This window comes from Pinus tabuliformis, chromosome 7, assembly GCF_031772625.1.
Source record: "Pinus tabuliformis cultivar Carrire ecotype Pingquan chromosome 7, CPIR1, whole genome shotgun sequence".
In the NCBI taxonomy this organism is placed as follows: domain Eukaryota; kingdom Viridiplantae; phylum Streptophyta; class Pinopsida; order Pinales; family Pinaceae; genus Pinus; species Pinus tabuliformis.
In genome coordinates, this window is record NC_142293.1 from 1,700,372,614 (window position 1) to 1,700,387,347 (window position 14,734).

The 14,734-nt window shown below is 38.4% G+C and overlaps 1 protein-coding gene across 2 annotated transcripts in view; it reads right to left on the reverse strand.

The window, feature by feature from the left end:
• Window positions 1–704: 704 nt before the first annotated feature.
• LOC149255076 (uncharacterized) overlaps window positions 705–14,734 on the reverse strand; it is a 178,481-nt gene continuing 164,451 nt past the window's right edge. For both annotated transcript variants that reach the window (XM_089457164.1, XM_089457165.1), the window contains exon 4: window positions 705–1,162. In XM_089457164.1, the coding sequence (XP_089313290.1) occupies window positions 1,139–1,162 (24 nt within the window). In that variant the 3' untranslated portion in view covers window positions 705–1,138. The remainder of the gene's footprint in view (window positions 1,163–14,734) is intronic.

Sequence of the window (14,734 nt, forward strand, 5' to 3'; positions counted from 1 at the left end):
TTAGTGTTGATTATATTAAAAATAATAATAATAATAATAAATAAATAAATAAATTCAACTAGAAAGAAATATGTAATTTATTTAAATGTTAGTATTAAATTAATATTGTAACATTTAAATTTTATTTTTAATAATAAAAATTTCTCTGTGAATCATAAATAAAATATGTTAATAGGAGGGTTAATTAATATTAAATTATATTTAAATATATATTAGTAACAAAAAAATCATTTTATTGTGGACTTAAATTATGGTTAAAAGATTTTAAGTAATGTTACTATTTTACATTGTGGTTCCTTTTTTATGTATATTTTTTGGTCATTCTTGTTTGAAATCGAGAAAAGATGTATTGGAATTGCAAGTTTAAATTGTGATACAATCCAAGTTTCCAAGTAAACATTGAAAAGATTAAATCCATTTCATAAATACAAAAATACAATATCTATCTATATATATAAAATAGATTTAGTCAGCTTCAAGTTTCCAAGTAAATATTGAAGAGATTCAATCTATTTCATAAATACAAAAATAAAATTTAATATATATATATATACTACAGATTTAGCCAGCTTCTAGAGGGATCAAATATGTCCTGGGCAAACTTTTTATTCAAAAGTTTGCACTTCAAGGGATTTGATGCCTCTCAGCTCTTGCTAAATCCGTGGTTAAGATGGATTTATACTGGTATATCCATAAAAAGTTGTGTGCTTAAGAGTAATACATTATTAGTGATTTAGCTTCAAATTCATTTCATAGCATTGTTTTTGTCAAAGATATCTATCAAAATATCCATATTGAAATAGCTCTATTTGCATGCATCCAAATATTGGCTTGCTTATAGAAGCTACTCTATTTTTCAGTGACTCTCCAATCATTTTTCGGAGGCCAACGTTTATCACTGACCAGCTTTATAGCAACCTTGCTTTTCTTCTTAAATGTAGCAACTTACGAAAATGATCATTTCCAGCAAACTCCACAAAATAAATTGGAGCTTGCTACTGCAAATGTAAAAAGCGTATCCTGTATTTCACTGAGCTCTTCATAATATATCTGAATAGTTCCACAAATCTTGCTTGTCAGAGCCTTTTCATCATTCGCATACAGTCTCCTGCTAAAAGGCCCCCGACCACAAAGTCTTCTAATAGTCTCTTGGTAAAAGTCCCTGAAATATTAATTTCCATAAAATCAAAACACAAAACGATTCCAATAAACCGGGAAGACTGCCCGTAGCATCTCATACATAAAGAGTATCATGCAAAGATCTAAAATCACACTTGGAAAGTTTGAATAACATATATATTAACATTATAGATCAGATGGCACAGTGCACTGGATTTTACAACTTAATCCGTTTTAATAGCTGAAATCTTTTCCCAAATGCACCCAACTAAGAAACAGCATTCATAGATGACTCTGTAGTGACCCTAGAGGTCAAATGACTTTAATTTTAGTTCTGGGGAAAACTAGTCCGAGTGGGGTTTCAACGTAGGTCTTATCTCTCTGACACCTCACACAAATAACGATAGTGCCCAACTCGAAATAAGGTGGGGAAGAAGTCAATAGACCATAAAAACATAACAAGTTCATATGACCTGACAGTAATACTTGCTTGGAGAGAAAGCGTATTTGCAGAAAATAGTTCAGAGCCTCATATCACATGGGCTGAATTCAAAAAATATTTATAATATATTCCTATATATCCCATGCCACAAAGCAGTCTGCTAAAATTGGCAACTAGGGCCAAACTCCATGTGAGTCATCTTATTTATGACACCTAATATTTTTCTTGGATTCCTCTCATCGAGAGGTGTAGGATTGATCTAAAGATCATCTGATTCCGCTAAGTATTCATGGAGATATGAATTTATTTGTGTTATGGGACAATTCGTCGAGGTCGGCCAGCAACTAAATAACACCCACATGTGCTCAATGTTTTAGTATAAAAAGAGGTGACTTGATAGTCATTTTTACACACACTTCACTCTTGATTTCTCTCCACTTCAATGTTTTAAAACTCCGACTCCGACTCCGACTCGGCCGAGGGTCGATTCCGACTCGGTATCAACTCGGCCGGCTCGATTTCAATGACTCGGTCATTGTAAAAAATACATTAAATATTTATTTTTTATAAAAACACACAATTTTAAAGATTTTCATTCATGTTTCCAAACACACAGCATTAGAATATAGATAGAAGACAACATATGATCAAAGTAGGCTCATGAATATATCCATTATATCAAAATGGCACCCAATGCATTGTCCAATACATACACGATGATGATATAGAGATCAAAACAAAAACACATAACCAAGGAGGCTATAAATGGCCTCTACAACAAAACTCTGTGACCAGTACTACTGGCTACTGCTAGAGTTCCCAACATCATCTGGCTCAATGTTACTTGGAAGTTGGGAGCAGGAGTGAAAGTGGGGAGCGAGAGTGAAAACGGGAGCGGGAGCGACATTTTCAGAAGCTCCTCGTTTGGGAGCGAATCCCATAGGAGTTCGACAACCAATGTCACTAACATCAAGGTACATAGAGGGATTGGTGCTCTTGATTAAATACGAGTTCCATACCCTAATACATGACAAAATTCAATGGAAACATTGCAATCCTCCAATCCTGAAATCCTGAAAAACTGATAAGTCTGCTGGATTTTGAATGAAATCTAAAATTCTACTTTCTCCATATGAAATCCAATGAGGCCGAAACCACTCTCAAACATCCTGAGTCATTTCATGGTAATGTTAAAAATTTAAGTAAAATGATGAAAATGAAGATTAAGGAGAATGTCACTTTTACTTTAAGAATTTAACATTACCATGAAATTTGAATAGCATGTCAATAGTAGAGAGCATTTGAGTGTGTTAAATAGGGTTTGGGAGGGGGAAATGGACCCCAAATAACATTTAACTAATTCATAAAACACATTGGAGTTCAAACCAATCAGCAAACACTTCAAAATTTCATTAAAAAAATGTCAAATCGTTGTTTTGATGGGGTTACAGGCCACTGGTTATGACTCGGCCGAGTCAATACAGAAACGGCCGAGTTGGCCGACGCGGCCAGTCAAACCGTTCCAAGGGCCGGGTCACAGCAGAGGGTAATGGCTCGGATCAACCCGGCCGTTTCGGTATCGAAACAGCCGTTTCTTAAAACAATGCTCCACTTGTTCTAGGTTTTAGTGGAAGAGAAATCTAAGAGAGGAAGCCCTAAACGCAGAAGGTAAGGAGCCCTAGTATGAGCCCTAGACGCAGTCAAGAAGGAGGGCTACTCGCTGCCCTGGTCTCTAGAAGTCCTAGACGCAGTAGGGAAGGAGCCCTAGCATGATCTAGCCGCAGTCCTAGATAATCTACGCATGACCTAGAAGTGATGCCCTAACTCCTAACGCAGTGATGGAGGAGAGGCCTAAGTGCTGTCCTAAAGGAGATTCTAGGACAGCGTGATATAGAGGAGATTAAGGAGGCCAAGCCGTGGATGTTTTGAGGTCTGTTCTCTTGTAACAGGCCGAGTAAAGGGACCTTGCTAGGCTGCAGCTAAGGCAGCATTCCAGCGAGGAAAAGAAGGCAGCGTGGAGCCTTCTAGGATCAGTTTTGAGGGCTGGTTGCTACAGCAAGAAGGCTGAATGTGTTTAAGGCTAAACGCAAGTCTGTTGGGCAGCAAACAAGGTAAGGAACTCTGTTTTGAAGAGGGCTGTAGGTGACAGCAAGGACTGTGGTAGGCCGCAGGCCTAACCACTTCAAAACAGGGACAACATGGAAGTGTTTGGGGCTGTACAGTGCCCAGAACAGCAGCACGAGTGGAGAGAAGCCTTACTAGCATAGGCCGCAGTTCATAAGGGCAATTCTGGGCCAAGATTTGAGGACGGTTAGGGACTGTTGTGTGCCCTAACCAGTCCCAGAAATTACAGCTGTAATAAAGTGACAAACAGCAGCGTTTGTATGGTGACATGGCAGCAAAGAGGACAGCAGCTATGACATGGCAGCAAAGGCACAATAGGACAGCAGCTATGACATGGCAGCAAAGAGGACAGCAGCTATGAAATCACAGAAAAGGCACAATAGGACAGCAGCTATGACATGGCAGCAAAGGCACAATTGGGACCGCAGCTATGACATGGCAGCAAAGGCTACAATGGGACAGCAGCAAAAGCATGGTGCTGCAAACTCATTAAGACAACAGCATGCCAAATGGGACAGCTAGGCAATGGTGCTTAGTACGCATGCCAAATGGGATAGCTAGGCAATGGTGCTTAGTACAGGAAGTAAACGGGACAGCAAGTACATAGTGCAGCAAGGTGCAGCAATAGTACTTGGGATAGCAATGATACTTGGTACAGCCAGTACATGGTACAATCATGATTGGTGAAGCATGATGAGATGCAGCATAGTGATGATGGAAGCAGCATGGTGCAGCACCGTGAGGTGCAGCATGATCATGAGGAGCAGCACAACGATAGGTGCAACAAGGCGATGGAGTCGCCTTGGAGAATCAGTTGAAGTAGCATGTCTTCAACTGAGTTCAACTACCTCATGTATCATCTTCTTAGAAATGATCTATGCTCTTATTTAGATAAGTCAAAATTTTGACTTCTGTTGTATATGTACTATCTCTCTGTCTGCTGAACTATTGAAGAACATATAAGAAGAATTGATCAAGGGTTTCCCCACATTGGCGTTTGTCCCTGGCTAACACCACATCTTGTGTCCTCTTGTCTTGGCTTGTCTTCTGTGATCTATGTATATGTTCTATCTACAATTTACTTTAATGCTGATGTGATTGCTAATCTGAAAAAGATATTGAACTAACTGTGAAAATTGAAATAAATTGCTCTAAGCATAGAACATACCTAAAATTAACACAGTCACATTCCATTAGATCTTGAACTCAGGTTTTAGAAGACCAGCACTCTACCCAACCAATCACAGAGCTCATACAGGGAACTAAATATTTTAGTAGAGGGCCAATACTATAGATGTTGAAGATTTCATAGTCTATCGTTATAGAAGTGGATTAATGGCATAGCAAATAAAATACCTAGTTATTTCTCTCAGCAGAGCAAGTTTATAACAATACGATAAGTTGTCTATTGAAGTCAGGAAGGGTCTCCCCTCATGGTTGACATAGTATATTTCACACCAACTTTCATGCTGCCTAGAAGACAATTGCAGAGGCACTTATCCATGTTTTCAAGATTTCAAGGAAATGTCCTTGGTGTTTCTGCCATAAATATTTTGTCCTTTGGAAAGGCATGGAAGCAACAAGACGTTAGTTGTTAGGTCTACTCCAAAAAGTGTTTCCACCCAGTGCTACTCCCTCGGCAATGCTTCATGGACTTATGGATGACCATTTTGGGTGGATGCTTGACCTTGGTTAGGGTACTAGCTAGCGGCCTTATCTAGAAGGTTGTTACCTAATCAGCACAATGAGTAACCCATTGGATAAACACAATGGGGGAACCGGGCACTCAAGGAGGAGCACTAGGCACTTGGAGAAGGGCACTTAGACCTTGGACCTCCAAACCATGTGATATTTACCGTGAAGATTCGACACTTTCTTTGTATCCACATTTCATAACTAAAAAGAAAAGAGTAGGCCTAAAATTCTAGCTAAGTTTTTCCCATATTAGGTTTTCCCAAGGCATGTCTAATGTTCATTGTGTGAATGGTATCTTATTTTCTTGGCTCTTTCATTTCAATTTCAGTTTATTTCAATATTTTGTGCACTCAGATAGGAATATTGACTTTGAAATCTATTGTGATGAACTGTGCACTTTCTTTGCCTCTGCATTTCATAACAAAAAAGAAAAGAGCAAGACATAGGCCTCGAATTCTAGCTAGGTTTTTCCAGTATTATGTTTTCCCATGGCACATCTAGTGTTCATTGTGTGGATGGAAACTTATTTGATGGGCTTCTTTCATTTCAATTTCAGTGTATTGGAATATTTTGTGCACTAAGCTAGAAACATTAAATCTGAAATCCATTGTGATGAATTGTTCCAGTGGAATATCCACAATAACTTACAGATCAATAATCTTGCTTCAAGACTCTCTTAGTAAGAGGAGGGTGACCCTATTGAGGTTGTTGCTTTCTTTTCCAGAGCTTTTAAGGTGCATGAGATGGATTCTCATGCCCAAAGTTTAATGATGATCCCATATACATTGTTGCTCTTACCACAAGCTTCATATTTCAAGTTTGATGAGTTGAGATGTATGTAGATTTTATCTTGTGCTTTTGATGATCTGATCCACTAGTTTTGGTCTTGTTGAAGATGTGATTCTCTTTGCAAGATGTCTTGAACAGCGCTTGATGTGGTGCCAAGAGATGTTGGCCCTTGATGATGACTTTAGGTGTGTTAGAGTTTGGACAAGTTACTGTTGATGTCTTCCTTGTTCGAGTGATTCCAAAGTTTAGTAGAAAGTAACGGTCTACAGTTATGTTCCTTTAGTTTCATACATGGTCATTGTTCTTTTGGAGCCACTAGCAGAGAGCAAGAGGGAGTAGCTTGATTTGGTAGAGTAAACTAAGTGGCTTTGTTGCTTTCTCCTTGCATGTTCACCATTAGGAGGCCAAGTTGCAGATTGCTTGGAGAGAGACAAACCTTTGTGAGCAGTGTTTGCTTGGATGCTACGGTGTGCAAACCTGTTCATGTGGGTATGACTCTTTCAGAGTAGATATGATGTTCTATCATGATGGAGGAGTATTCTTTTAGCTTTGTGGAGGCATTGAAGTTACAAGTTACAAATTCAAGAGTTATTTGGAGTCATAAAAAAATAAAAAATAAAAAATAAAAAAAATTCTTGTAAAGAGGGAGTGTTAGCTTTTGGGGTTATTCCAAGAGTGTTTTCACCCAACTCTACTCCCTTAGAGATAATTACATATGGATGGCTTAGTTTGGGTGGATGCTTGACCTCAATTAGAGTGCTAGCTTAACACTCCTTAAGAGATCGAGAACTTAATTGGCATGATGACTAACCCATTGGATAAACACAATTGGGGAGTTTGTTGCTAGATTAGGAGAGGTACCCACATGGAAGGAGGAGCCCTGGGCACTTATCCCTTGGACTTTGCATGTGAGATACACCTTGGTGGATGGGCACTTGACTTGAGGATACTTTGGTTGAGGAAAATACTTCATGGAGGTTGGTGATGGACCCAAATGCATATATGAGAAGGAAAATCGAAGCTTAGTGACCACATTAGCACACATGAGAGGAGTATTGGGCACATGAAAGAACATGTCACATAGAGTTAAAGGAGGAGCATCTTGCATGAGGACACTCGGATAGCAGAGAATAGAGGAAGAGGGAGCATTAGACTATCAACATGTTGGACAGTGCACCATTTTGGAGGAGGGTATTGAGCCCAAGGAGGATTCATGCTTGGAGGATGTTTCACCTTTGGGGTGGGACAAACCCTAATTTGACTCTTGTACATCCTTGTATTGTAGAGCACTTCATGTAGAGTTGCTTGTTTGTTACTTGTATGGACCCATGTACTTGTTTAAGTTATCCTCCCTCACCTAATTCATATATAAAGAGAGGAGAGAGCTCTTGTATCCATTGTAATTCATTGTTCCCTATTCTATCTTTGTATTGTCTTGGAGAAGCCTTGTAAGTTACAAGACATAAGTTTATGAGCAAACCCTAGGAGAGTACAAGAGAAGAGAGAGACATCTTGGTTGTCTTCGAAGAGATTGCTCTTATGTGCACTAGAGTATGTTCTTGTGAGGGGCTAGGGTTTGTGCTATGCAAGTAAACCCTAGAGAAGAACATGACATAGGAGGTGATGACAAATTATCTTGTGGCTTTTGTTGTAGCACAAAGGTTTCCACCGTAATAGAAGCCATGTGTTGAAATATGTAACTAGATTCGGTCATCATAATGACATATGTAATCATGAATTTATGTATTTATTGTAAAAGGAAAAATAAATTTGTTGTTGTTGTTCTTGAGGCATGTGTTTCATACTCAAGGGAAATTTATTTTTAGGTCAAGCACCCATTGAGTGCTTCTAGGGCTTGTCATTGTCATGTATTGAAGACCTATTTCGGCATGTTGCATATTGTAAAGAAAAATTATTTGAGTCCAAATAGAGTCAAAAGTGTTGAGAAATCTAGGGTAGTTATGTTAAGTGATTTCTCTTACTTTGATAACCACTTGTGATGTATTTTTACTTAACTTGATTAGCTTCTTCTTTAACTTGATTATTATGAGTATTCTCTTCATCAAACAGCTACCAAACCATAAAGAACAATAAGACAAAGGACACAAGATATAGGTGATCAGTCAGGGCCAAAACCTCTCCAACTTAGAGGAAACTCCACATGAATTCTTCTCTTCTTATAGAATCATTGACGAATTCCAAGACCTATGACCCTTGACCAAGATCCTCCAAGACCAAGTCAACGTTTTCCAGCAACTTCTGCAATTTCCGCTTCCCAGCGGATTCTTCTGCAACTTTGTCTTTCCCAGCAAATTCTTCTGCAACTTCGACCTGCTCAGCAAATTCTTCTGGAACTTTGACCTACCCAGCAAATTCCTCTACAACTTCAACCCTACAGACTTCCAGTACTTCGACTTACCCAACAAATGTAGAAACCTTAGCACAAGAGAGAGAGAGAGAGAGAAAAGCCCAAAACTTCGATCTTGCATTTCTTCTGCTTCTTTGTCCTTTTCCAACTTCTATCTTGAGGAGATCAAACTTGCTTGAGAGTGTGTCCAAATGCGGTCGAGTTCCTTCTTATTTATACACTTTTGAGGGGTATGAATTGCTATCTTTAGATCAACTTATCCCTTCATGTAGGCCGACTTTATCTTTGCACCACGATGAGGCCTTGGAGTTTTGACTCTATCTTGACTCAAATAAATTTTCCTTACAATATGTAACATGCCCAAATGGGTCTTCAATACATGACAATGACTCAATAGACTTCATGACAAACCTAGAAGCACTTAATGGGTGCTTGACCAAAAAATAAATTTCCCTTGAGCATGAAACCCATGCCTCAAGAATAACAATAATCGATTTACTTTTCTCTTTTCATTAAATACATAAAATCATGATTGCCTATGTCATTATGAAGACCAGACCTAGTTACATATTTCAACAAAAAGGCCCTCTAAGACCTCGTCATAATGCAAGCAACAAGTCGGTCTATCAAGCAGTGACAAATCGACCTAGAGACAGCTACAAGTCGGCCTACAAACATGGACAAGAAGACTATATAAAGGAAACTTCGACCTCACTTGGAGGACACACATTCACTCACCAATTCGTACAAGGAAGAGCAAGAAGTGCGAGGAAGGGAATGACTAGAAGACAAGAAAAGCAAGTTTTCTAATTGGCTTTTGGGCTATATTTCTCCACACGTGCAAAGATTAGGGCATCATCTAGGAGCAGCATATACCAAATTGTTGTCACTCCAAGAAGGCCGAGTTTTTGGGTCAAAGACAATCTATATTTCAAGCTGAGTGGATAAGCAGAAGGTCTCATCTCAAGCAACGAAGAAAATAAGGACAAGGTCTCCAACATTCCCTCACACGTGTCACCTAGGGTTTCTACAGAAGAATCTGTTGGAAGGTCAAAGTTGCAGAAGAATCTGCTGGAGAGGCCGAAGTTGCAGAAGAATCTGCTAGAGGTCGAAATTGCAGGAGTTGCCGAGGAATTGCTAGAAGGAAAGCTCGTCAAGGAAGATAGATTTGACTTGGTCTTGGAGGGTCTTGGTCAAGGGTCATAGGTCTTGGAATTCATCAATTGAAGTTCTATATAAGAAGAAAAGAGTTCTTGTGGGTTTTCCTCTCAAAGGGAGAGAGTTTGGCCCTGGTTGATCGCCTACATCTTGTGTCCTATTTGTTGAAATATGTAACTAGGTTTGGTCTTCAAAATGACATATGTAATCATGAATTTATGTATTTGATGTAATAAGAAAAAAAAAATTATTATTGTTGTTCTTTAGGCATGGGTTTCATCCTCAAGAAAAAATTATTTTATAGGTCAAGCTCCCATTGAGAGCTTCTAGGGCTTATAAGTCATTGTCATGTATGAAAGACCCATTTGGGCATGTTACATATTGTAAAAAGAATTTATTTGAGTCAAATTCAAGTCAAAGAACCCTCCAAGACCAAGTTATGATGAAATATACAAGTCGGCCTACAGTCATGATCAAGTTAGCCTAAAAAGAACAATTCGACCCAATGAAAAGCCTATATAAAGGAGACCTTTGTTAAATTGTGCAACTATGGTCAAATTCCACTTTGGACAGCTCATTTGATGGAGATGATGATTGCATTGAATTCCTCTTTTCAAGAGGACCAAAATCAACCTAAAGATCATCAAATTTGGACAAGGGAAAGTGTATTTATGAAGAAAAGCCCACATATGCACATTTGGACAGGTCGGCCCTAAAGCAAATTGGACACCCATGAAAGCCTATAAATACAAGTGACCTCAAGCTCATTTGGACATCACCAAGCATCTTCTTCTCTTCTTCATTGATTGGTTCGCACAAGTCTAAGGCAGGGACAGCAACCAGTGTTATAAGGACCGAACCAGACTGAACGATTCAGACCGGTCTGACCATTTCGAGGCAAAAACCAGTTCGAACCGGTGACTTGAACCATTTTTGTCTGTTCAGTATGGTAAAACCAAGGAGAACGTGTTGAGAAATCTAGGGCATGAATAGTTAAAATATTTCTCCGCTTGATAAATGCTTGTGATATACTTTTACTTCTTAGCGTATAGTCTTTTCTTCGTTATGCTATTATTGTGTTCTTTTCATCAAGACAATTACCAATATGCACAATAAAAGACAAGTGACACGGTATGTAGACTTGTCAACCCCAAACAAAACTTCTCACCTCTTGAGAGGAAAGCCCGATCAAAATTCTTCTTCTAGATCTTCAATTGATGAGTACCAAGACCATGACACAGACCCTTGACTCTAATATCCTCCCAAGAACCTTGTCACTAACCTTGATGTTCTGCCTCTTCCCTTTCTCGACTTTCTTCTTTATCTCGAACTACTCTCCTCGACTCCCTTCTAGAGAAAATCGGTCTCTATTTCACACTACTACTTCTCGGCTTCCTCTAGAGAATCTCGATCTCTAGGTTTTCACTGGTCTCCTCTACAGAAACTTGGTCTCTAGATCTCTATCTCGGTCACCCAAAAGAATCCTCCTTCGCTGCCCCAAAAGAAACTTCTCTTCACTACCCCAGAAGAAATTTCCTTCTTCACTTTCCCAGAAGAAACCTCTTTCTTCTCTTGCCCAAAATAATCCTCTTTCTTCTCTTGCCCAGAAGAATCCTCTTTCTCACTTCTTCGCACTACTTTGTAGCCTTCTTCTTAGCACTTCTTCACCAAATGCTTGACAAGTTGCTTCCTTTCAAGTGAGGTTGAGTTAGGGTTTATATACACCTCATCTCATGTCCTTTAGGCTGACTTCTTCTAGTATGATCTTTCATCGTTGTAGGCCGACTTGAAGAGGATAAGTGACAAGGTCTTGGAGGATACATTACATGGACAAATTTGACCTTTTACAAAGTGTAACATGACTTCATTACATGACAACAACTCTATCATTTGATGACTAGATGACAAATAAATCCTAAAGCCTCTCAATGGGAGCCTTGATTCAAGAACAAAATCTCTTGCTCATGGAAGTCATGAAGCAAGTCAATATAATAATTTTATTTTCTTCTTTACATCTCATTACATAAAATCATAATTACATGTCATTATGAAGACCAAACCTAGTTACACTCTTCAGCAGAACGCAACAAGTGGGGCTTGTTTTGCTTTTATTCTTTTAATGTTTGTCTTAGTTGGGTAGTAGCCGATAATAGGTGCCTAATATTTAAGCATATGACCCTACTATTGCTATACATTTCATGGTAATATTAAATTCTTAAAGTAAAAGGATGAAAATGAAAGATAAAGATTACTTGAATTTTTAACATTACCATGAAATGACTCAGGGTGTTTGAAAGTGGTTTTGACCTCGTTAGATTTCATAAAGAGAAAGTATAATTTTAGATCTCACTCAAAATCCATCAGAGTTAACAACTTTCTAGGATTTCAGGATTAGGGGATTGCAACATTACATTGGATTTTCTCATGTACGAGGGTATGGAACTAATATACAATGAAAAGCACCAAGCCCTCTATGTACCTTGATGTTAGTGGCATTGGTTGTTGAACTACTCTATGATGAACCTACTAAAAATAATACCCATCACTCAAACAAAATCTTGACTTGACATGCTATGATTTTTTTATCTAAATTCAATGCTTAGAGAGAGATACTGATGACGAAGATCCTAGTATAGGCAATGATTGTGATGATGTAGGTATTTGTTGTAGCATAATTTTTTTTGGATGCTTGAGGCCACGTGGAGCTTGTTTGTTGATGTATTTTTGGTTTAGAGATGGATTGCACTTGGTGCTATTTTGGTTATGTGCACCCTTACATGCTATATAAATGAGAAGTTTTGCTTATTTGTGTATAAATGGTTTGGATTCATATGGATGCACATGAATATATATGTTTTTCTTCAAAATTTGAATATTTTATGTGTTTTTGGTTGATTGGTTTTTTGGTCCGGTCGTTTTACCGGTTTCCGTACGCTTCTGACCAGTTCCCAGTCTGAGGGGTCTAATAGTTCAATGACCGGTCTAGTTCTGATAACTATGATGACAACAGAAGTTTGCAAAATTGTCCGATATTACAGGGTCCGAGGCTTGCATTTATTTTAGGGTTTTTGGATTACAGTAGCAGGCATGTCACAAGGCAAATTTGACCAATAGTTGGCTTGTAGGCATCAAGGGTGCAACTGGAAGCCTCCAATCACTCGCACAACTCCTCATGCATGCGACCGGGAAGTTTGACTAAAATTGACCTTTGACTAAAGTTGACTGCAGTTGACCGCAGACGGGAAAAGTTGTCTCTGATATATTCTGATGTTGGAAACTTATTTCATAATGTTATTGGGTTGTTTTGTTGATGATATTGAATTGGGCTCATTGTATTCTCTGAACATTTTATGGCAATCTAATAGAAGAAGAATTTCAAAGGGTTTTCCCCCTTGTGGGATTTCTCCATGGTCTTTGACCAAACCTGGTGTCTCTTGTTGATGTGTTGATTGTCTCCTTTGTCATTGCATTTACTATTCTTATCTTCAATTATTGTTGATGAATGGAAAGACTAATTGTTATTGAAAATATTTCTAATTAAAGTATTGAATTGGGCTAAAGTAATTGATACATCATAGAACGATCTAAAAATTTTAACATGGTATCAGAGCCAAGGTGAAGGACAAGCCCAAAAGGAGACAAGCATTGAAGCAATCATCTTTGGAAAGTTGAAAGAGCCGATCTAGCCAAGTCAAGATGACTTCCTTCTTCAAAGAAAATGAGAAGTTGGGTGACTCATCCAATTTTGTTGCATGGAAAGTCAGGTTGGAGATCATAGCTAATAACAATGATGTTTTGGACTACATTCAAGGAAAAGTACCTGAGCCTCCAGAGAATGCTTCCACTGCTGTCAAGAACAAGCACAAGAAAGGTGAGTTAAAATCAAAGCAAATAATAGCTAATGGTTTACAAGATAATTTACTTGCATATGTTGGAAACTTGAGAAGGTCTAAGGACATATATGATATGGTAATTGGCATGTATGAAGTCAACAATTTGAATGAAATCATCTATGCCTCAAAGATGAACAAAGGAGAGTTTGTGCAATCCTACATAATGAGGATATCTCGTCTTAGAGATCAATTGCAAAGAGTTGGGGAATCTATGCCTGACAGGGAATTGGTAATTATGACTCTAAGAGGTCTCCCTCCTATTTGGGAAACCTTTATTACTACTATAAGCAACAACAATGTCCTCCTATCATTCGATGAAATTGTTGGAAAGCTCACTCAAGAAGAATCAAGGATGATATCAAGAGGAAGGATTAAAAAGAATGAAGAAGGAGAGTCTGCTACATTCATCGCTCGTGACAAGAAGCAGAAGAAAGGGAAAGGAAGTCCATCAAATTCAATAAAGCCTCCTCCTCGAAATCCAAATAGAAGGAATGTTTGCACATTAAATGCTACAATTGTCATAAGAAAGGCCACTATGCTCGAGATTGCCCCGAGAAGAACACTAGACCACAGATTCAATGATCAAAGAAAGAGAGATGACCAAAGAAATGATCGCAATGGAAGAGATGAAAGAAGAAGAAGAGATGCTCCAAGTGATCATGAAGAAGATTGTCATCCACAAAAGAATTCAAAATACTCTAGGTATGAAAGCAATGTTGCAAATCAATCTGAATATATTCTTATTTTTGCCCTTACTAGTTCATCTCCTCTAGATTCGTGGGATAGTTGGTTGGTCAATAATGGGGCTATTCATCACTTCTCTGGTTATAAGGAAGTTCTCTCTAATTTGGTAGAGAGGGGATCAAATTTGAAAATCATTCTTGGAGACAACTCCACTCATCCCGTTAAAGGTTTTGGGTCCATCAAATTTCATTTCAATTTAGGAAAATCTATTTTGCTTCATGATGTGATGTATGTGCCAAGGTTGAAGAAGAATTTGGTATCAATATCTGCTTTGGAAGACAAAGGGATGAGGGTTTCCTTCATCAAGGGAAAGGTTCTTACTTGGCCTGTTGGATCACCTATGAGAGATGCATTCACATTAGGATCAAGATATGAAGGACTCTACAAGGTTACTAGAAGACC